Source organism: Phocoena phocoena, chromosome 2 (genome assembly GCF_963924675.1).
Source record: "Phocoena phocoena chromosome 2, mPhoPho1.1, whole genome shotgun sequence".
In the NCBI taxonomy this organism is placed as follows: Eukaryota; Metazoa; Chordata; class Mammalia; order Artiodactyla; family Phocoenidae; genus Phocoena; species Phocoena phocoena.
In genome coordinates this window covers 78,051,033-78,075,351 of record NC_089220.1, presented here as the reverse complement: position 1 = coordinate 78,075,351, position 24,319 = coordinate 78,051,033, and the positions used below count along the sequence as shown (strand labels likewise).

Sequence of the window (24,319 nt, the reverse complement as noted above, 5' to 3'; positions counted from 1 at the left end):
TCCCAAATTCTGTTAATGTTTATTGTCTTTATCAAAGTCCCGTGAAATTAATTTGTTTCAATAGCATCTTAATCCTTTATTCCTTTTGGGTGCAGAGTAATTAGACATATATTGTCTATAGATGTGACAGTGTGTTCACTTGAACTAAGAATAATGGCTAATGCAGAATGATGACTCAAGTGTGCTCATATAGTATGATGCTGCAGAAGTAACTGTGACTTTAAAGCCATACTATGTTTTTTAAAGTTAATTTGCACAAGTACATTTATATCTGTTTTGTCCAATATAGAATTTTAAATGTTTTAAGAGGGAGTAATTAAGCTTGGAAGATTTTAATCAAAGTGATTGCTTATATACAGATGCTTGATTTTAGACTTTGAAATAGTTGATGCACCTCTACATTTACCTTGGATTCTTACACTTTGGATTCCTACAGGAGCCTGTGATGGTTTTGTCGTGTGTGTAAATGTTATTTATTTAGCAAAGACATTAAAGATAACTTTCTGGAAAATGACTTGCCTGAGACTCTAATGAAATTCAAAATAACCTTTTAGAATTTGACCCAAATTGTCAAGCAAATCTATCTAAATTTATATTTTAAATTATTAGAAATAACAGATCTTTAAGGAAAGAATAATATCAACAGTAGAGGGTATTCTCTGAGTTTTGGAGGAAGGAATATGCATGCAGACTCAACCACTAAAGACAGTTTTGCAGGTCAGTTGTTAGGGTGCCACATTCAAGCTTGGGGCAGAATAGAACCACACTGCACACCATTCGGAGCAACCAGGCAGCATGAATTTGTGTGAGGGATTTAAAGTCATCAGAGGTTTGCTTTACCAAGTTCTCCCTAATAGCAGTACATCTGTTTTATTTCAAAGCTATTTCCTGTTTCTATATTCACTACCTAGGAATCGACCCTTTCTCAGAATTCGTAAGTATTTACTTATATAAAGACTAAAAATCTGTAGATATATAAACATCATGTTTATCTGACATGAAAACAGGTTTTTAATGTAGACTGGGTATGCATTTCAGATGTTTATGGTATTTCTAAGAGTAAGTGGATATAGAAAATATTTATAAATTCTGAGATGTTCGTTGTCTGGTTCAAAGCATTTTTTTTAAACTTTGCTTTTAAACTTTTAAAAATACATCAGTGTCCTTTTATATCCATGGGGGTAGGTGAAATGTTGAATTGGAAGACTAATTCAGTAAGCAGTCATAGGAAATTAACTGTACAAATCACCTGAATTAGTGGATTTTCTGAGAGATTAATCATTAATCAATAATGAAAGATATTTATTTAAAAAAGAAAACTACCCATATACCACTCCCATTTTTTGTTAGCTGAAAGCTGCAATACAGATTAAAGGATTATGAAGGTGCAAACCTTGGAGATGAGGTAATTGGAGAGTCGTGAAAGCTGAGTTTTAGACTTGATTTAATATTCCTGCTTTCATTTTTTTCTTATAAAAAATAGAGATAATGTTACCAATCTCATGGGGATATTTGATCAAATGATATACAAACATACTTAACAAAGTTAAAGTGTCTGGACATGTGTAGTAACTCCAAAAACTATTTTTACTTTGTTCTTACAAGTAAATAAATTAGTAATATTAATTTGATTATTATGAGCAACAAACAATACACTTATACATAGAACTTAATAGACTGCTTGGCAATTTTCTAAAATCACTAAAAACTTGATATAGGATTTTGAAAATCATCAAGCCCAGGACATATAATAGGTGTTTTTAGAAAATCAAATTTCATATGAAGCATAAACAATTTAGTGTATTTCAGTCAAATTTCCATTCAGCACGAAGGTGATAAATTGTAATAACGGCTTCTCCATTTTTCCAAGCACAAAATGAAGATAACAGTGAAACAACATTAATTTAAAATTCAGAATTGAATAAAACCTCAGTATGTGTGAATAATAAATATTAAACCCCAGCATGGTCTTTTGAGCCTAGAACCAATAGACAATATTTGTCCAGCTGATTTAGCATGCACTGAAACAAAAAGCTGGAAACGGAAGAGCATCCATGGAAGAAAAGGTGCCAGGAAGGAGGTTGGCTTCAAACCAAAAGGCCATGGATGAATTTTGCAGGCCCCCTCTTCATTGCATAAAGTTGCTGTAGATGATAATGGATCTGGGGAACGGAGCTAGGGTATGTACAGAGTTCTGGATTCTAACCTCCTCAAGGTACTTATTCTTGGACCTCCAGGTACTTTACTCATCCCCAGTCTTTTTTTTTTTTTTTTTTAAAGATTTTTTCTTTGATGTGGACCATTTTTAAAGTCTTTTGTTGAATTTGTTACAATATTGCTTCTGTTTTATGTTTTGGTTTTTTGGCCACAGAGACATATGGGATCTTAGCTCCCCAACCAGGGATTGAACCCCGCACCCTCTGCATTGGAAGGGGGAGTCTTAACCGCTGGACCGCCAGGGAAGTCCCTCAATCCCCAGGCTTGACGAAAGAAATTTAAGTACTTATATTCATTGTATGGTTTTCCATTTCAATTCTTGTGTTTGAACAAAATTCAAATGTTCAAAGTTGCCCTATAAATCTTTTACAGAAGGTATTCTGGATCTACCTGGATACATTTCCGCAATGTGCAGGGAGTATGGTTTCTCTTCCGGCAAAAGGAATCTTACTTGATAGTTGTTGGTGTGGAAGTTTAGAAGTAGCTCTCGGAACTAATATTCCTAGCGGTTTTCACGTGGTTTTGGTTTATCACTTTAACAGAAATTTCTATCAGCTTGTATTAAATATCCCCATAGGTTTCCTGCTCAATGAAAAGGCTTCTGAAAGCCCTCATGATTTACCTAATCATTGCCATCATTAAAAGCTCTTAAGGCCTCTTCAACTTTTGTCTCTTCTATTGCCCCAGTGCTGCTTTTCTCTTCAAGCTAAAACACTTCTAAAAAGCTGGAAGGTGTGCTATTGAGAACGAAAGACAGAAATGGCGAGGCGATCTGGCACATTGTTTGGATAATTGCTTGAGAAAAGGTTAATTACTTACACAGAGGTCGATAGAGGAAGAGGGTCTCTGTGAGATGTGTATGTGGAATGCGTGGACGGAAGGCCCCAGCATCTGAGTTTGAGTTCTGGGGAGTCCTGGCCAGGCGACCTCCACCTGCTGGAGGAGGGACGGGGCGGGGCTAAGACGAGGAGGGAGGTGACGCACCAGAGACCCAGATCTCCCCGCTTCGCGCCCGACCCCCACCGAGGCCCAGACCGCAGCAGGCTCCTCCGGCTGCCGCTCGGTGAGTGCTGCGCTGAGGCCGGCTCGACCTCCTGACGCCCACCCAGACCAACGGGCTCTTCACGATCGGGAGTGGGGGAGGGCGTCGGGCTGAAATCCTTGAGCTGGAGGCTGGGGGTAGACAAAGGATGGGTGTGGGAACCGGAGGTTCGGCTCTAAATAAGAGGGAAAGAGTACCGAGGAAGGAGATCAAATCAGAACGCTGTTGGCTGGGGGTGTAAATGAAACAAAGACATCCTGCATTCAGAGCGGAGGAGGGAAAGATGGAGATGGCCGGAGAGGCTGGTGTCTGCCTCTGGCCTTTTTCGTCAGATTTTGCAGGCTTTGCTGTCTCAGCTCTTTGTAGTACAGGGTTTTACATCTGAGTGGCTTTTTAAAAAGCCTTTCCTTTACAGAAGTAGATATTGGGGATTATAAATATTTCGGTTTCAGGGAAGAAATGCATGCCGCCACCACCTTCTCCCCCCGCCCCCCACCTCCGCGCGCTCGCATAGAAGGGTGGTCAAAAGAGGGTTTGCATAGCCACTGCCTGCAGTCTCCACCCTAACGTTCAGCAGCTGCAGAGGGAATTTGCGTGAATATTTGTTCTCTTGTTCTGCAGGCTTCTGGTTGCGTGGAAGCCAACATTCAGGACAGGTGACTCCCCAGACTAGGTTTCTTCAGTCTCCTTCACCTGTTCTGTTTTCTCTCTCATCACCCTTCGATTCCCCAAATTCGAACCTCCGGAACAGTAAGGCAATATTGCCAACATAATAATAGCAATCTGGGTGGCTGTGTGTCTGGCATTGTTTTCAGTCCTCTTACATGTGCCCTCACACTTAACCTCAGAGTAACCCTATAAGACGGATGCTTTTCTCATCCCTTTTTGCAGAGAAGGAAGTTGAGGCATTTGCCCAAGTTCGCCCTGCCAGCATGTGGTGCAGCAAGAATCCTTCCCAGATTAGAGGGCAGGCCTGAGCTGTGTGTATTGATGTTCCCTTGTACCACGCCTAAGCTTTCTATGCTTCTTTACCATTTGTGTCTTCCAACTCCTTCCCCTGAGCCTTTTCTTCACCAGGACTAGAAAAGTCAAGATGTCACTCTCCCTCTCCCTTTCTCAAAATTGAGGCAAATTTTTTTGTTGTTTGTTTTTGTTGGTTTAAGGGAGGGAGAGAGTGGTGGGGTAGGCGTAATGCAGAGCTTCCAGGGAGCTGTAAGGACAATAAAAAATGAGTGAGAAGTGCCATTATAGTCTAGTCTTCCCAAGAATGTGGGGACAGAGGGAATTGGCTATCTCAGACAGACTATTCTGTTTCTTTAATACCTTCTCACAGCTGATGTCCTGGCTAGGGTGGACACATAAGGCCTAAGCAAATCCTTAAGAATTTTTCATTGCAGTCCCGTCCTGGGAGGTCCTTGAATCACTCCCTGGAGTGATTACATGATTGTATCATCACAATTGCCAGTTGTGGCCAATCGATACATGTTTGGTTTTTTTTCTGCAGGTTAAAAATGGTTGCCAGGATGGTTTCTACCATGCTGTCTGGCCTCGTGTTTTGGCTGACATTTGGATGGACTGCAACAGCTGCTTATAGCCCGAGAACCCCTGACCGGGTCTCAGAAACAGATATCCAGAGGCTGCTCCATGGTGTGATGGAGCAGCTGGGCATTGCCAGGCCACGGGTAGAGTATCCAGCTCACCAGGCCATGAACCTTGTGGGCCCACAGAGCATCGAAGGTATTTACTGTGTTCTGCCAGTTTGCAGTTTCCATTAGCAGTAAAATAATTAATGCATATTGAAGAAACTCTACTTCCTCCTTCTGTTTTCCCTTTCTTCTTATGCTACACAGTATATAGATACATACATACACATGAGAATGTAAGTCCTGTGAGGGCAGGGACCTTATCTAATTCACAGCTGTAGCCCTAGCATCTAGCACAAAATCTGGTACATTAATATTTAGTAAGTGAATGAAGGAGCATCTAGCATTATCACTAAAAAAAGATTAGAACCCAGACCCCATGTCTTCTCCCAAACTGATCTTTGGGAAATTGTGTCCCCAGCTGGCTGCCTCTGAGCCACTGCCAGCCAGTATTTGTAAAAGATCTTCAAAATATAGGACCTAAAAGATCTGATTTGATTCTTAGGGATGATGTCAGATAAACCCAAGGGAACCAAAAGAGGTACTGATGTTAAGAGTTTATGTCAATAACTTTAAAAAAAGTTTTTTTAATATAACAGATGTTAAGTTAACTGTTTTAGGGTGATAAGACCATTTGCCACCTGAATTCCTCTAAGTTTCTGGCAATATGATTGTAATACTTTTATTAGAAAGTGATACTTTTTTTGTTTAGTGATTTACTTATAGAGAGAATTGGAATCGCTCTTATGAGGTGGTGATGAGCAGCTCTTAAGAGCAGGTGCCTTATTTCCATGCCTTGCTTTGTATCCCTCTGATTCTGAATGCTCTCTTTCTCCACCGAGTTGGAGCCCTAAAGCAGTAGCATGGTTCATTTAGTCTGAACACAAAAGAGCACTTCAAGTGTTTGCCCACAGGAGTGGGGCCTAAGGAAAAACATGAATTCTTTCTCTGAGTTTTGTCAAAACACACACCCAGAAAATACTATTTCCTGTGCATTGATTTTGTATAATTTTGTCTGAGTCTATAATTTTCTAAAACAGCTATCTGCTTTGGGGGTCCTGGGAATGCCATGGATATTGTTGATATATGATTCTCATTTCTGTCTTGTTACCCATAGTTTTAAACCATTGAGTAAAACTAACTCTGTGGAGTCGTTGTCTATTTAGGCTGACATTTGATTTCAGGAATGGATTAACACAGATGATTTGAATCAGAAGCATGCAAATCTAGCACAGGGCTTGAGGCAGAACAAATCAGACAGAGCTTCACACCACCCCTTCTGGGTGAATCTAAATCCTTTCCAGCATCTGCTGCCAACTCTGGCTTCAAATACACATACCCATTTCAGACCAGCTCTTTCAAGACAGTAAATATCTGCCCTTTTGACCAGTAAAAGTGCTTGATTAGTCACCCAGCTGTTGTCATGGAGACGGCTTTCTAGGTTTCCATTAATACTGGAGGCCTGATTATCTGTATGGAAAAGAAACAGCAACTCCCTGGGCATCAACAGCCTACGTGTATCCACAGCCTCCTTTCCTTTACTCAGTAGCCAGCTATTCAGCACCGGCTCTGTGCCGGCCACCGTGCAGGAGACTGAGGCAGCTCTGCCCTAAAAGTTTCTCAGTCTTGCGGGGTGGGAGCCGGGAGAAGTTATTATGGTGTATCATGGCCAGTGTTTTGATAGATGGACAGGCAAGCTGCTGCCATGGAAGTAAAGAACACAGTAATTTATTCTGCTTGGGAGTTGATGGGGGTGTCTGTAAGGAAATGCTGTTTTGAAGAAGCAACATTTGACCTGGGATTTGAAGTTTGAATAGGAATTCATCAGGGAATGTCAAGTGAAAAGGCATTGGAGGTGTGAAAGAGCATGGATTAGAACAATTCAGAATTAAAAACTGCTTTCATTATTACCTTGGGGTAATGTGACGTCATAGCCATGCTGGGTCTCCTCAGTGTCTGTGGAAGGGATGAATATCGGCTTGTGTTTTGGTTTTCTATTACCACACATTTAGCAGCTTAACACAATACCCATTGATCAGCTCACAGTTTCCTTTGGTCAGGAGTCAGGCATGGGTTAGCTGGGCCCCCTGCTCAGTCTCATCAGGCTGAAATGACAGTGTTGACAGGAGATGCAGTCTTGGCTGGAGCTTGGGGTCCTCTTCCAAACTCATCTAGGTTGTTGGCAGAATTCAGTTTGTTGCTGTTGTGGGATCAAAGTCCCCTTTCTCTTGCTGGCTGTCAGCAGGGTCCCTTTCAGCTCTCAGAGGCCACTCTCAGGTTGGTTGTAAGCCACTGACCCTCTCACAACATGGCAGCTTACTTCCTTAAATCTGGAGGGAGAATATCCCTTTAGTCTGCTAATCATAATACAATATAATTATAGGAGTGACTATCTCATTACTTTTGTCAGTTATCAAGGGAGTGATAGCCCACAGGTCCTACCCACACTCAAAGACAGAGGATTACGCAGGGCGTGGACACCGGTAGGTGGGAATCTTGGGGGTCATCTTAGAATTCTGCCAGCTGGGTGCAAGCTAACAGGGAAACAAAATAAGCCTGGGACTTTTCCCTGTCCTGGACTTTGGCATTTAATTTATTGGGTGGTCTAATATTTTCTCATGTGAGTGTAGGATTGTTTCAACTCATCCGTTTATTTGCATTGTCTCTGCTGACATTCATTCATGCTAATTCCCAGGTGTCTGACAGATACATGGGGTATCTTCCATATCCCTTCAACATTTATTTTAGTATTTTGTTATGAAGGACCAAGTTAGAAAGTTTTTCTTTCTAATTTTTATAGAAAGAATACTATATATATATATATATATATATATATATATATATATATATATATATATATATATACACACACACACACACACATACATACATATATTCTGGTGTGAATTTTAATGCACATTTAACATAAACTGTTCCCAAAGATATCTGGATTTAACCGGCAGCTCCATCATTTATCAGTAACGTGACCTTGAGTGAATTACTTCTTGAAGCTTCCATTTAGCTTGGGGGTAGGATTTAAATTTCTTCACCTGCAAGCAGGTAATATTCCAGTTCAGAGAAACAAAAGTAAAGTTTTAGCATACTCCCAACTATTCTACCATGAAATCATTTCTAAATGAATCATCATTGTCATTTTAGGTGACAATTACTGGACTCTTCAATTCTTTGCATGCAGCGCTGTTCATTGTCTAATAAGTGGCACATGGAAGACAATTTCCTCTTATTGTGTCTACTCTGATTAATTAGTTGTATAATCCTTAGATTAATCTCACTATTGAAGATGTATATAAGCTCTCAAACATAGCATTATAAACTCTCCTTTTAAAATAGGATGTAGTATCAGTGTAACTTACTATTAGGTCACTGGGGTCATATATCCCGCTAAAAAAATATTTCCTCCTTTGATCCCATATCCCTTCGAGTTACTCTACCATTTTTCTTCCACAGCAGCCTTTCCACACATGCTAATGTACTTCCTGACCTCCTGTCCTCTCCTAGTCCATTTGTAGTCCACTGTTCTCACCACTCATTTGTCAAGTCAACAAGCATTGTTTGAATGCTAGGCACTGTTTTAGGTACTGAAGAAATGAACATGAACCTGAAAGATTGGCAGGACAAGGGAGATAGAGTCATTACATAAAGAAATAAGTAAAATATGTAATAAGTCAAATGGTCATAAGTGCTATAAAAATATAAAGCAGAAGAGGGGGATGGAGGAAACAAAACAGGGGCAGGGGACTCCTCACTGGGAAGACAGGCAAAAATAAGAGTTGAGAGAGTCAGCTGTGTGATCTTCTAGATGGAGAGGGCTGCAAATGCGAAAGCCATAAGGTTAGAGTAAGGAGGCTAGTATGGCTGTAGCCCAGGACTCAGGAGCGCAGGAAGAGATGAGACTGGGGTAAGGGCAGGAAGGGGAGGTGGGAGGTGGTGTGTGGGGACAGATCGTGTCATAGGGTCTTACAGTCCTACAGCGACTTTGGCTTTTCCTTTGAGCGTGTATCTGAAGCCGCTGGAGACTTTGGACAGTGATGTGATCAGCCTTCCTTCGAAAAGGACCACTCCAACTGCTGTCTTGAAAATACTCTGTAGGGAGGGAGGACTGCAATGGGGGAGATGAGTTAGGAGACTAAGGTAATAATCCAGGTGAGGGGTGTACTAGCATGGCAGCTAGAGAAGTGGCGAGGTATGGTCAGAGGATGGATATATTTGAAGTTGGAGCCAATAGGATTTGCCGGTGGGTTAGAGGTAGGAACTGAAAAACAGAGAGGAGCCAGGGGTGCCGCAAGGATATTGACATGATATCCTGGAAAGGAACTTTCTTTGTTTTTTTTGTTTCTTATTTTTGGCTGCGTTGGGTCTTCACTGCTGTGCGCGGGCTTTCTCTAGTTGCGGCGAGCGGGGGCTACTCTTCATTGCGGTGTGCGGGCTTCTCATTGCGGTGGCTTCTCTTGTTGTGGAGCCCAGGCTCTAGGCGCGTGGGCTTCATTAGTTGTGGCACACGGGCTCAGTAGTTGTGGCTTGTGGGCTCTGGAGAACAGGCTCAGTAGTTGTGGCGCACGGGCTTAGTTGCTTCGCGGCATGTGGGATCTTCCTGGACCAGGGATTGAACCCGTGTCCCCTTCATTGGCAGGCGGATTCTTAACCACTGCCGCCACCAGGGAAGCCCTGCACAGGTTAATGTTGAGATGCCTTTTAGGCTGTGCTTGTGAAGGCCAACAACTTCCTTGCCCGTTTCACCTGCACTCTGCCTTCATCCCTCCCAACCTCCCTGCAGCCCCACACCCACACCAGTGTCTTCCCTCCTCCAGGCTCTCACCTGTTCCTTCCACTCTGCGTATACCTGTCCTCCTCTGCAGGGCTCAGCTTCAAAGTCATCCACTCAGAGAGGCCTATCCGGCTTCTCTGAGTGGCCCCCATTCTCTGCCACAGAGCCCTTTTGTTTTTTTAAAACTTTAGAGCATTTTAAAAATTTATAATGAATGTTTGTTTCCTTGCTTATTTATTGTCTGTCTCCCCACTGGAATGGCAGTTCCATGAGGCAATAGCTATTTTATTTACTGCTTTATACCCAGACACATAGTAGGCACTTGGTAAATATTTGAAGAATGAATGTATATTTGAATAAATATTTTAAAAATAAGTATATCTGGCAGCAATAAGTACATAAATTCTATTTGACTTCTGGATCTTTTGAGACTCTATTCCTTTCAGTTCAAGGAAAATATTCCATTTCTGTTCTGTGTTTCAAAAAATCTACCTAGAGGTTTCTGCCAGGAACTCAGTGATAATGTGCTTGGCAAAAGGTCTATTTACTTTGACTGTGACTGATCACCAGGGTGCAAGGTTGGAACCTTCTGTACAGGGGCCTATTGAGAAATGGGAAAGGCTTTTTGCAGTTATGGAATGAAACCAGCAGGGGGCCAACTAGACTTGAGGCAATAGATAGAGGATTCCTGAAACCTGGTATGCAGCCTCCTGGTTGTTAAGTCACTCGTTGTTAAGCCAGCCTTCTGGTTGACCTGCTCTAAGTGGTCCCTGGGGAGGAAGCATTTGCCCAAAACATCCTAAGAGGTTGGAGATTATTTTTCACTTCTCCATAGGTACCTTAAACATGACTTGGTAAGGAGCATCTTTCAAATGTGTAAATTCTATTTTTTTCTTTTTATGAAACTTCATAAATAAATGTGTTCTTTTAATTACAATTGTAAAGATTTTTGATGATGTTATAAACATTGTGAGGATTAATCATACTTTGCCCCCAAATTAACTGATTTTACCTAACCTTGCATATAGTGTAGAGAAAATAATCATGGAGTTTAAAAATTTGTATGAGAAACATCTTCTAGCATGAGAATTGCTAACCATTAAGTAATTAATGGAGAGTTGTGGTTTGTGCTCATCTTCTGTCTGGGGAAAAAGAGAGACTATAGGGCTTCCCTGATGGCGCAGTGGTTGAGAGTCCGCCTGCCGATGCAGGGGACACGGGTTCATGCCCCGGTCCAGGAGGATCCCGCATGCCGCGGAGCGGCTGGGCCCGTGAGCCGTGGCCTCAGAGCCTGTGCTCCACAACGGGAGAGGCCACAACAGTGAGAGGCCCGTGTACCGCAAAAAGAAAAAAAAAAAAGAGAGAGACTATATTATTAAAGGATGGTCATCAAATGTGTAAATTCTTAACCCAAAGCAAAACAAAAATATAAAGTAAAAAACAGGCACCAACTTGTTTTATAGAGAAGAAAACACACTTGGATGGTAAAGAAAAGCGGGGTTGAGTCTTTTTTTTTTAAATACATCTTTATTGGAGTATAATTGCTTTACAATGGTGTGTTAGTTTCTGCTTTATAACAAAATGAATCAGCCATACATATACATATATCCCCATGTCTCCTCCCTCTTGCGTCTCCCTCCCACCCTCCCTACCCCAGCCCTCTAGGTGGTCACGGGTTGAATCTTAACCATACTATTTATTAGCTGTGTGTGATCTCAGCGACTGTTCTGGAACCTGGTTTTCTCATAGTGGGGCTTCAGCCCGCTCTCACAAGTGGGCTCCGTTAGTAACTGAATGTAGGCCTGCCTCCTCTCACTCTGTGGATGTCAGGAACACGCTTCCAGTCTTGAATGGCTTTCCCTGATATTATTTTGGGTGACTCCCCCAGCGAGCAGTGCAGTTCGGCTGTGTTTCAGTGCACCTTGTATGTCAGCAGTGCCCACCTCCCTCCAAGCTCAAAGTGGCTCATTGGTCCCTATGACATAGCTAAATGGCTACTGCTGTTATCCCCAGAAACAAACAAAGCCACCAGCTCTCCAAGGGATTGATTCAGAGAGCCATTAGCTATGGGATAGAGATGCGTGGGAATCAGAAGTGGCTCTGCCAGCTGACACTAATGTTAGCTTTTGATGAATCCAACCGGAAAACGTGCTTCAGTCCTCAGAATAGCAGCCTCAGGTAAAAGAGGGTCTCCTCAATACCACTGGTTCATTTTCCCCACCATTCTAGACCACACGATAACCCCAGATACCAAGCCACTTGATGGATCCCGATTAAATTTAAACCAGTATTGCCAAACCTAAAAATATCAAAATTCCTTTTTATAACACTAACTTTTGGGCTTCATCTTTCTTATTTTAAAATAAAGAGAACCAAGATTATTTTCTTAATAAATATCAGGGGGAGAGTCTTTGTAAGATAAGGTCTATTTGAAGGGGCACATCCTAAGGAGTCTCTACTTGGCCAACCTTTGGCCTCGTAAAGGAGCCGTAGTGCCTCCACTTGGCCACAGGGTGGCAATGGTTGCTTCCCATTTGAAGGTTGGAGGGAAGAGTTGTTAACATTGAACAACCGACCTGGGCCTCTCAGTTTCAGGCTAGCCTCTCTCGGCATTTGGAGGAAGGGGTGGGGCTGACTCTTGACCCGGGTGTCCTGACTAAAATCTCTCTAGGTTATCCTCATCCTGGGAGAGCCAATGAGAGCAATGGGCTTGAAGGGTTGTCTTTCAGTGGACCAGGGCCTCCAGTTTGGCCCATGTCCTTTGGGGTTCCGTTGAGACCACCCTGAACTCAAATCCTTAAAATTTCCCTGGATGATTTCCAGTGTTTTGTCTTAGGCAATTGCATGGATAGTGATAAGAAATTGAAAAGGAATAGGGGGAGGTCTGTGTTTTTTTTTCTGGTGGCGGGGGGAGGATAAGGAGATGAAAATGATGACTTTGTTGTGTTTAAGGTGCCCTGGGACATCCAGGTGCAGGTGTGCAGAAGGCACTCAGATGTATCTGACACAGGAGAGCTGTCTGGGTAAAGGAAGGGGTTTGGGAGTCATCCCCATATTAGTGGCAGCTGATGCCATAGAAATGGATGAGATTACCTGGGTGGGTATCAAGTAAGAAGAGCAGGGGCTTCCCTGGTGGCGCAGTGGTTGAGAGTCCGCCTGCCGATGCAGGGGACACGGGTTCGTGACCCGGTCCGGGAAGATCCCACATGCCGCGGAGCGGCTGGGCCCGTGAGCCATGGCCACTGAGCCTGCGCGTCCGGAGCCTGTGCTCCGCAACGGGAGAGGCCACTACAGTGAGAGACTTGTGTACTGCAAAAAAAAAAAAAAAAAAAGAAGAGCAGACACCTGAGAAAAGGCCCGGACGACTGAGTCTGCAGGGCCAGATAGAAGGATCTGTGAAGGAAACCAAGAACGATTGGGCATTAAGGAGGACCAGTAATGTGCAGTGTGAACAAGGAGAGTGTCTCAGGAAGGGGCAGCAGTCACCTTTGTCAAAGTCAGCAGAGAGGCCGTGTGAAATAAGGACCATTGTGTGTGAAGTGTACACTGTGTGTAGCAACACTGAAGTTCCCGGGGGTCTTTGGGCAGAACGGGTTCTGCAGAGTAGTGGGGCCAGAAACAGTGCAGGAAACAGGAGAGAAGACACGATATAAACATCTGTTCCAGAATGTCGGGTAGTGGGGAGAAGAATGAGTAACAGTTGTGGAAGGTTGGGGGGCTGGTGATGTAGAGATGAGGAAGGTTTCTGTGTAGGTGGTTGTTTTAGAGATTTGCACTTGTTGAAGTGCTAATTGGCAAGACCCAATAGAGAGTTAAAGATGTGAGATGAAGAGCAGATGACTGAGGGGTGAACATTCCTGGGGAGGTGGGAGATGAAACCGGGAGCTCAGATGGAGGCCTGGATTTAGGTCTTTCCTCAGCTGGGAAAAAAGGGAAGAGGCAGAAGTATGTCGGGATGCTGTGAAGTTCATGTTTGCCCCTCACACTTGCTTCCTTGATTCAGGCAAGGAGGGCAGGTATTCTTTGCCACATTTTACAGATGTGGAAGCAGGTCAGAGAAGTGACTTGTCCAGGGTTGCAGCTAGTATTTGAATGTGTTTCAGAGCCTGAGCTGGACCCTGGTGTACCCTTCTTACGCTAGTTGATTAATGGTGTGGTTGAGGACAGGCTTGATCTTGGACCAAACTGGGGAAGTAGGTTTATCTTTAAGGATGATCCTTGTTCCTGGGCTCATTATTGATCTTTCTTTGAATTTGCTGCTCTATATAGACTGCCTGTGAATTGGCATTTATGATGAGGTTGCTGCTTGCCTTCTTCACCAGACTGTAAGATCTGCAGGAGCAGACACAATGTCTGCCCTGCTTTTTGTATCTGCAGAGCCTAGACAGGGCCAGGCACATAATAGATGCTCACAAAATATCTTTCGAAAGAACCTCTCACTGTATTTGCTCTTTGGAAACACCATTGACCTCTGAGATGCCAGCAGGTGAAACTAGAGTTAGATCAGTCAAGATCATCCAGCCTGTAACTATATGTTGAGCATTTTATTTTATTTTTATTTTTTTATTTCTTTGACCACACCACGCGGCTTGTGGGATCTTAGTTCCCCAGCCAGAGATTGAACCCCTGCCCTCTGCAGTGGATGCACGGGATCGCCAGGAACTCCCTATTTCGAGCAATTTAACCCTAATAATTTAAAATTCACTGGCTCTTCTCCCACCTACTCACTTAGGACCTCAGCTCCTGCAAAGTGCCCTAAATCCACGTATGATTCTGAACACAGAGCATTGAGCTGTTACAACCTCAGGGAGCCTGTCGTAAAGTGTTGGGTGGTGAGGGCATGGGGAGCCCTGTCAGTGTACCCCGTCAGTGTGCCCCTAAACCCTGGAGAGTTTTAGGAAAACAGAGCTTTCCATTTTATTTCTCACTGTTTCCAGCAACACCCAGCCCCCCACCTTGCTCTCCATAGATCACAGGAGAGGTTGCACAGGGAGAGAAGCCTAACTAGGCATCAGGCACCGTAGGGGTTAACAATCCCTCCCCCACCCCGCCCACTAACCACAAAGGCAGGACTTATCCGTGCCTCAGGGTCTGTGGGCCAGACTCCTCCTTCCTTTGGTTTGAGCTTTTCCCCAGGAGGCATCTCAGTTCCTCCTGCAAATAGCTTCTGGCTGGTGTCCTCCCAGACACAGCTGCGCTATCTGAAGCCCAGAGCAGGTTCAAGCTGGGACCTCGTCACCTGAGACTTGCCATCTGGAGACAGGGCAAGGCAATAGCAGCGTTCTGAGTCACCACAGGACATGATTTCCACAGATAATGGACAAAGCAGATCACACACATATGGGAAATGGAATAGTGGTAACAAAATCTTATATAATACTTTATGGTTTGCAAAACTACTTTCCCAAACCCTGTCTCGTTTGATATAACCTTTCTAACAGTGAAAAAAAAGTGTCAAGTTGCCCACAATCACACAGCTTGAGCTTTTCGATCTAGTTGGCAAGCCAGCTGTGTTAGGTTTGACTGAATTTCTCCAACCAGCTGTCTTCCATCCCCGTAGACTTGGCTAATCCTGTGATATTTAGCTGAGAAGCTGTTATGATGCTGGGAGTCGTGGTAAACCACAGGCGGGTTGGGGCAGATGGTGTTTCAGGGACGTGAAGCTTCAGAAAGCAAATTTTCCGACAAACTGCCCTCTTGGAACAAATTGATGCAAATACCTTGGGCACCACGGTTCATAAAGCAAGCTGTGAAAGCCGGCTGGGAGGGTTTAGCAGACCACAGCTTGGCACCACGATGAAAACTAAGTGTGACTTTTACCCGTGGTGTGCCATGGGACTGGAGTGGCAGAAGGGGCACGTGGTGTGGATGGTGGGGGAGGTGAACATCACGTGGTGTAGCAGGAAAAGCACCGAGGCTCGAAGCCCAGGGGTTTGAGTCCTGGCTCAGACCCGCCATTGTGGCACTAAGCAAGTCCCTTAAACTCTATGAAGTTTCGTTTCCCAGTCTGAAGATGGAGGTAAGCTACCCAGGCCATCTCACAGGGATGATATAGCAGTCAGGTTAAATCATACATATAAAAGTGTTTGGGACAATATGAGATATTACTCATATGGGAAGCATTGTTGTCATGGTCATTACCTGTTTCATTCTACCATGTATATTTCTAGGTATAAATGGCTTCAGGGCTGGAAGATGGTCATGTCTATGGTCATATCCTATGTTCCCTGTTCCCTGTGTCCTCCTAGGCTTGGCCTGGGGAAACTGCCCACCATAGCTGCATGTAAGACTTTGGAGGAACCAGTACTGTCCCCATCCCCCCCAATCCCCCCACCCCCAGTCCTATGAAGTGCTCTACTAGTGTTGACCTTAAGAGTTAGGAACATGTGACTATAGTGAAGAGAGATGCTTCCTAAAAACCAGTAAATAGCAATTTTTCCGTACCCAACCATGCTCTGTTCTATTTCTTATCCTTATGACTATATGTCCTGTGTTTGGCCATGACATGGGTTATAGAAACATCTTAAAAGTCAAGAGGACTGACTGTTTAGTCAGCTGCCGAGCCAAGAGCGAAGCACGCTTGTGTGCATGTAGGAGATGCTGGTGTGAGAATGGTGTGCAGACGGGTTGGAAAGCGTGTTCTCAGTCGCTTGAGAGCAGACTGTCCACGTGCTGGCGTGACTAGCAGGCCATGATCAGTATGCTTCCCTGAACCATGCATCCTATCAAAATATCATCTAACACATTTCCATTTTTACTGACTCCATAAGTAATTCCTGAGTGCCTACCGCATGCCAGGTGCTGTAACCTTGATAACATTTTCAAACCAACCAACACACATCTAATTTTTTTACATAGGATCTTTGTGAAATAAGAGTCAGTCATTATCTTCTCTTAGCCTGTTAGTAAAAGTTAAACTCCGACCTGAGGAATTGGGTAGTTTTCCCGAGGATCGGGGACGGAACAGGACTAGACTGCCTTTCCCCTCACCCCATCCCCGGATGCATTTTCCGTCAGTGCTCCAGAGGGGTGAGAATGAGAAAACACACGCAAGATCAGGAATGATAAACTGTATTTTCATACACCCACTCGCTCCAGTGGAGTGGGTCAGTTAAATGGGTGTGATACAGACTGGTATCCGCGGAGCTGCAGGGGAGCGGCCGGGCCCGTGTTCTCTTAACTGTGACTATAGCAGCCCTTGTCTGAGGAGCTTGAAGTCTAGGTGAGGGAAAGGGACATAAAAACAGAAATGCACACTTTCCACACGCTGGGATAGGAGCTGAGAGTCCAGAATGTGGCTCTCACAGTCACCACGCAGGAGCTCCGAGGGGAGGTAAGGCGCTGCCCTACGCACCCCCCAACCCCACAAAAAAAAAAAAAAACGCTGCAGGTCAGTTGAACTTGAGCTGGGCTTCCTTGAGGAAGGATCTTGTGGATCATGGGGACTCAGGTTCAGGCAGGAGGAGGCGGGAAGAAATAGACATTTTATCCAGAATGTGTTGAGTGCAGGGTGGTTAGGGGTGGAGGGGAGGTGACAGGAAAGCTGGTCACTTTGAGGGTTGTCACCGAGTTTTTCTACTTAAGAGCATCCGGGGACAGGGGTACATGGTGCGTGTGACTCTGCCTGTCCCCCTTCTCTGCAGAGTGTCCTGCACCCTCCTCTGTCTCCTTGCAGATAAAAAGGCTGCCCCGAGCCTGGCTGACAACGGCGGTGGTGGTGGTTTTAGGTGGGAGGTGGGTGGGGTATTTCTCTGTGTCTTGGTCAGATACGTGCGCATCAGGCACCAACACCATTGGGATCTCGGGGGACGGAGGTGGGTGTTGCTTCAGTCACTCAGCACGTGTGGACGTCAGAGAGAGAATCGAGGGAGCGTGCCTCCCACCGTGCTCAGCACAGGCTGGATGGTCTGTGGACCAGCTCTTTCCTCTAGCTGCTCCACCTGTTCTGTGTTGGACACACTAGATCGTAAGCTCTCAGGTGGCCAGAGGCTGACCCCTCCCAGCACTTCAGAGGACGCTGGTGCCCAGTGGGTGTGGCACACCGTGCAGTGAGAACTTTGGCATGGTGTTTGGCCTGAGCAAAGCAGGGTGATACTCCCCCCAGGGCTGGAAACAACCAAGGTGACAGGCTCGGGGCACTACTGGCCATCTCCCCCGGAGGCCTGTCCGAGTTTATCTGCGTGAGACAGATTGTGGCTGGGGAGATGGTCAGTCCAGTAGAGTGGCCTGCCCTGTAGAGGCCTAGGGGACCTTCCTGGTCCGAGAGCTCAGCAGGCCTGTGTCAACAAGCCCGGCACGGTTTGGACGAGATGTGAGTGACTCACGTTCTCCACCTGAGCAGCAAGAGTGGCTGGGCCTGCTGGGAGGAGTCCCTTTGCTGTAAACTACCGCAGACACCCGTCTCCTGAACTGAACCAGCGGGTCGCTTCTCCTGTCTCTTGCTTGCCTGCCTTCTTTTTTTAATCCTTCAGCATTTGACGGGAAGGACCACTTGTTGAGTTTGTCCAGACTCTGAATAGCCCTTGGTCGCTGGAGTGTGCAAAAATATGGCAACAGTGCAGGTGCTATTGCCTGAACATGTTTCCGAAGGGAAGGGTAAAAGAGCAGTTCTTCTGACGGTAAATGATGCATTTTACTAATATCAGAAGGATTCTTTGTTTTCACATGGGGTCAGTGAAGAGGATTTTTGGCAGTTGGTTCTCATTGAACTGGGTCTGTATACAGCACTCTGGAGCCAGGTCAGCGCCTCTGGCTTCTTTTTACAGGCAGAGTTGTGGAGCCTGGGGGTCTGGGCTGTGCAAGACGTGCCTGCAGGCAGGAAGTGGTCAGCTCCTCCCAGCTCTCCAGATCCAGGCCTTGAGCAGAGTAAGCTATCGGTACCTGGTACCCACGCAACCCTCTCTGCAGCCCGCCTACCCACCCAGGCCTCCCCACCCTGCTTCAGAGCCTTCATCTGTGGTCCAAGATGAGTCAGATCTCATCCCTCACCCCCACTTACAGCACCGAGGAGAGCACGTGATGACCGTCAGCCTCCCTCCGATTTAAGCAGAGATGCACACGCAACACCTGTGTGTCCTTTGGTGACCTGTGTCCCCCTCCAGACCCCAGGGTGGACCCAGTGGGCAGTGTCAGGACAGAAGATCAGCTTTTCACCTACATTAGCCCCAGTACTTAGAACATTTGCTTCCATGAGTTTTTGGTAGATTCAAGAATTCACTTTTTTTCATCCTATCAACCTGATATTAAAGCTCTAGAATCTGGGGAGAGCACATCAAAGCTGACTTGACTCCAAATGTACGTTTGAAAAAGGTAATTGAGGTTAGTTAAAAGGTTAAGAAGCTCTCTTTTTATAATACCTAACAAAAGGAAACACAAAATTGAATACGTAATAGTATTTTTCCTTTAAATGTGGTTCTAGGGGAAGAGAACTAATGTTTATTTTGCATCTACTATGTGCCAGACACCATATATATATATATATATATATATATATATATATATATATATATATACACATGCTTACTTTTGCCCTCAGAAATCTTATGCAGATGCTGCTCTCTCACAAGGGCAAGTTGATGTGCAGAGTTGGTGAGTAATTGGCCAGGACTGACCAGCTAAGGGGGATACAGATACAGGTCTGGATTCAAATCGTGTGAGTTTGACTTGAGAGCAGGGTTTTCACGCTCAGCACCCGTGACATTGGGCCAGAGACTTCTCTGCTGTGAGGGCTCCATCTCTGGCACCTGCCCTCTACATGCCGGCAGACCTCCCTGACTTGTGACGACCAGAACTAATGTCATCTGTGGGTCAACATCGCCCCCTGTGGAGAACCACTTCTCTGCAGGCTTTATTTTTCCTGGTGCAGCACATTTCAGAAGGAAATTTGGGGTACCTTTAAAGACTCTCTAGGTGGTATGGACTACTTATATTTACAGTAATTTTTCTTATTATAAAAGTAATTTTAAAAAAGTAATAAAGGCCACTGTGGATGATTTGGAAAATAAATTATTTACAGTCTTACCACGGAGAGATACCTACTTTCAACATTTATTGTGCTTCTTTCCAGTCTCTTTTTCTATGCATATATATGTAATTTTTAAAAATCATACTGTAAATATTTTTTTATTGAAGTATAGTTGATTTACAATGTCGTGTTAGTTTCAGGTGTACAGCACAGTGATTCAGTTATACATACATATATATTTTTTTTCAGATTCTTTTCCCTTATAGGTTATTACAAAATACTGAGTATAGTTCCCTGTGCTGTACAGCAGGTACTTGTTGGTTATCTATTTAATATGTAATAGTGTGTATGCATTAATTCTAACCTCCTAATTTATCCCTCCCCCCATACTGTAAATATTTTAATCTGGATTTTTATACTTAATATGATATCAAGAGCCTTTTTGTTTATCATTTTTAAAAATCACTGTAATTATTCTTAGTAACTGAATTATATTCTATTATATGTTTATCCCACGTTCAGTTAAGTATTCCCCAAATACAGGACATTTAGAGTTTGTCCCCATCAAAAACATTGTTTCAGTGATCATATTTGCATATGAATCTTTGTGTAGACTCCTGATAAATTCTCTAGGGTATATATTTCTATGAAAAGAAAAATTGGGTCAAGCTCCATGCATATTTTTAGGCTCCATTTCCTACCTACTGTCAGATTGATTTCTGTAAATGTTGGAGTAATAGGGCTGCTCTCTCTTCCTCTGTTTGTGGGAATCTTGTCTCCCTTGTGAACTATAAGTATTACCTTTTAAAATCTTTTGACAGGCAAAAATGACATTGTTTCAGCTTGTATTTATTTGATTACCAGCAAAACTGACCATCTTTCCATCTATTATGTAGCTATTTGCTTTTCATATTCTCCAAAATATTTGTTAATAAGGTGCGTTGTTCTTTATTAGATCGGACTGTGACTAACCACTTTCAGATTTTGCCTTCTTCACAGTGAAGGCTTATAACTGAAGTTCCTTAAGCTTTTTAGCAGCAGTTGAAGGGTTGGACTCTGGGAAAGGATTGGGAGAAGAGATGGAAGGGAATGCTTGTGTATAAATTGGAGATTACCTAAATGAGAATTAACTGAACCCTGAAGTTGGCAGGAGAAAACGAGAGAATGGCTTATGCCTGAGGTCCTCAGACAATGAGAGAGGAGGTAGCTCAGAAATACCTAGTCAGAGATTTCCTGGGTTGGCCACCAGGTGGTGCCATTGGCCTGGGACAATTTGGGATCTGGTCTGGGAGGGTGGGAGGAGGGTCATAACAAGTGGTCACAGGTGAGTGAGGTGATAAGGCGGCTGAATGCCAAACACGGAGGACATTCACCTGTTGGGTGTTTGTGATTAACCTGCCAGTGATCACAAGTTGGCATGGTACGTGTGTGGGTGTGTGTTTATGTGTGTGTGCAGAGGAGGAAGGGAAGGTTAGGGCTGGTTATTTTATTTTATTTTATTTTAAATGTTGAATCTTCTTTTAATTAATTAATTTATTTATTTATTTTTGGCTGTGTTGGGTCTTCGTTTCCGTGCAAGGGCTTTCTCTAGTTGTGGCAAGCGGGGGCCACTCTTCATCGCGGTGCGTGGGGCTCTCAGTGTCGTGGCCTCTCGTTGCGGAGCACAGGCTGCAGACGCGCAGGCTCAGTAGTTGTGGCTCACGGGCCTAGTTGCTCCGCGGCATGTGGGATCTTCCCAGACCAGGGCTCGAACCCGTGTCCCCTGCATTAGCAGGCAGATTCTCCACCACTGCGCCACCAGGGAAGCCCAGGGCTGGTTATTTACTTATATATTTATTGAGATATAATTCACATACCATACGATTCACCCATTTATGGCATACATTTTAATGGTTTTCAGCATATTCACATCACCACAGTCAACTTTAGACCATTTTTATCATCCCCAGAAGAAACCCCATTCCCCTTAGCCAGCACCACTCCTTCCATCTCTGCCCGCCTCATCCCCTCCCTTTACTTCCTATTCCCGTTTCCCAACCCCTGGCAACCACTAATCTACTCTATGGAGTTGTCTACTCTGGACACTTCATATAACGGGATCGTACAATGCGTGTCTTTTGTGATAGGGGTGTTCTCTGGCTGCTATTACTTGTCCCGGCCAACACTGCCCCAGCTGACTTTGTAACAAGGGGCATCAGAGTAGCGGGATAGACTGTTTCAAGTGCTGTGACATTTCCAGGCCTGTTAAGATAGAGAAAACTACCGAGAACAGCGATATTCTCACCCGCTGGGTAATCAGAATCAGCTGGGAAGCTTTTAGAATTAAAGATCCCTGGCCCCCAATATCTCCAGGAATGTGAATTTGGTAGTTCTGGGGAGTTGGGGCTGCTGAGGATTTTTTTTTTTGGGTGCCCCAGGTGATTCCAATGATTGTCCAGCTGTCAGCAATGGACAGTCAAGTAATGGAGAAAATGAAACCTGGTTTGGAATGGAGGCATGAGAAAAAAAAATGACGTTTCCCTGCAGACCAGCTGTACCAGCTGCAGCTTCAAATCCACTGCCTCTCGTGGGAAGGGAGCTGCACGCTTGTGATCACCACGTCCACACGCTACGGGGCTGGTTCATGTCAGAGCGTCATCTTTGACTCGGCATGACAACAGCGCATTTTTTGAAGGCCATCAAAGCCGGTGACATCAGCCTTATTTACTGTTCGGCTGGCAAATGTCTGCAGTGGGGTGTAGCAGAAAGAACACTGAATTAGAAGCCAGAAGCTCACCAGAATACCCCACTGAATACTCCCTGGGGCTCTTGTGAGCATCTGGTGAGAGTAGGTGAGAGGTGTGGCCTACGGCATAAATTAGGGTATTGGAAGCACAGGACAAGATGGGGCTTCAGAGAGCATCTTGTCCACCTGCCTCGTTTCACAGTGGAGAAAATTGTGGTCTGGAGAGGTGAAGTTCCTCCCTGAAGGTCACATACCAGCTGTTAGCAGTGCAGCGGGGACTGGGGCTGGGGGCTCAGGTCCTTTGCGGCCTTCTTTTCCCACTGTACCTTCTCCGCATCTCTCTCTTTTGGGACTTGAGGAAAATCCTATGCAGTTGCTTGTCATTTTCAGAAGCGAGGAAACCCAGGCCTAATTTGTCCATGGTTCCAGAGCTAATTGATTTATATTTGCTTTGGATAAGTAGGAGTTAAAATAATGGCAGATAAAAACTCCACAGTGGTATTCATGGAAGGCTTTTAAGAACAGCTCAGAGAAGATCCAAGCTTTGTGAGGCCTGAAGCTTATGTAATTTGGAAACCCTCTTTAGGGCAAATAACACCAAATTACAAAATTAGGTCCAGGGCCTTGGAAGCAGTTTATGAAAATGTGAGGTTTTGAATCTTCAGCTTCATTCACTTCACTGTAAATCCACCTCTAGGAGCAGTTATAGCAACTAGTCATGTGTGTTCTGCTAGAATTTTTTGTTTGTATAAATAACACATAACCTGCTGAGAACCGTTTAGTTACCTCCAGTCTCACAGAACGGAGGCCATTCCATCAACGAATATGTCTTGAATAGCTGCTGTACGTAAAGAATACTGAAGGGGGCAGTTCCCTGGTGGCTTAGTGGTTAGGATTCTGGGCTTTCACTGCCGTGGCCTGGGTTCAACCCCTGGTCAGGGAACTGAGATCCCACAAGCTGTGCGGCCAAAAAAAATACTGAAGGGGACAGAGAGAGGTAAGGAGGCTACAGTCTCACTTAGGAGATGAGGCTCCAAAGCATAATAATAAATCCATAACAATTTCTTCACAACTGTGGGCTGGGCCAGGGATGCCTAAGGAAACCCAGCCTCTATCTGTGCCTCCAATTTGGATCTCAGAGACCCTTCTTCCTCTCGTAATCATTCTTCTGCCTCTATCAGGTGGGGAATAGACATCAACATAAGTAAAACCCTTGGGATTTCTGGATGAAAAGCTTTTCATGGTGTAAATGACATTTCTGTGGTTGCACACCCCTCCTCAACTCACCCCAAAGTCCCTTAAATCTCAAATCACTGCCTTTAAATGAATTAAAAGTACATTTATTCATCAGGGCCCCTTTTCCCTAAAACTGTGCCTGATGCCACTGAAGTAGTTAGAATAACATGAGTATCTTGAATAATCTCTTATGCAGATTCTCAGGATATTTATTTCCATTTTGGTAAGGCATCTGTCTGTGCCCAATTCTGTTTTATTTAATTGATCATATCAACATTAACTCCTGTATTTAAAAAAAAAAAAAGAGTGGTTTTTGCCACTTTCTGAAAGATATAACATGGCTACAGAGATAAATCTAGGGTCACGAGGGGACCTAGTTTAGTGGAGGGTGTTTTTGTGATGTTTGTTTTATTTCATTTTTTATTGTTACACTTAGTTTTATTGAATTCTTAGAGAAGGAAGGAGTCAGAGCTGTGAGTCCCATTAGGTAAAATCAAGTACTGTTCGTGTCTTATCGAAATTTCCCTTTCCATTGGTGGGAGAAATGGCTGAGCCCTTGGTATCATCCAAAGCTCACTTTGTTTTTCGTGGCAGTTTTATTATTATTCAGAAATGAGCCTTCTGGAACGTTAAAGCACGAAGGGGCATTAAAACCTTGGGAGGGTTTACAACATCTCCTTGAAGTGCAGGGTGGAGTGTTCTGAGC

At 44.3% G+C, this 24,319-nt stretch overlaps 1 protein-coding gene across 4 annotated transcripts in view; it reads left to right on the top strand.

Moving 5' to 3' along the window:
* Nucleotides 1-3,184: 3,184 nt before the first annotated feature.
* Nucleotides 3,185-24,319, top strand: part of SCG5 (secretogranin V) — a 54,432-nt gene continuing 33,297 nt past the window's right edge. For 2 of the 4 annotated variants that reach the window (XM_065871172.1, XM_065871170.1), the window contains exon 1: nucleotides 4,771-4,996. In XM_065871172.1, coding sequence (XP_065727244.1) covers nucleotides 4,771-4,996 — 226 coding nt within the window. Of the gene's footprint in view, nucleotides 3,281-4,763; nucleotides 4,997-24,319 lie in introns of those variants that run through there. The other 2 variants (XM_065871169.1, XM_065871168.1) reach the window with 2 other exon arrangements.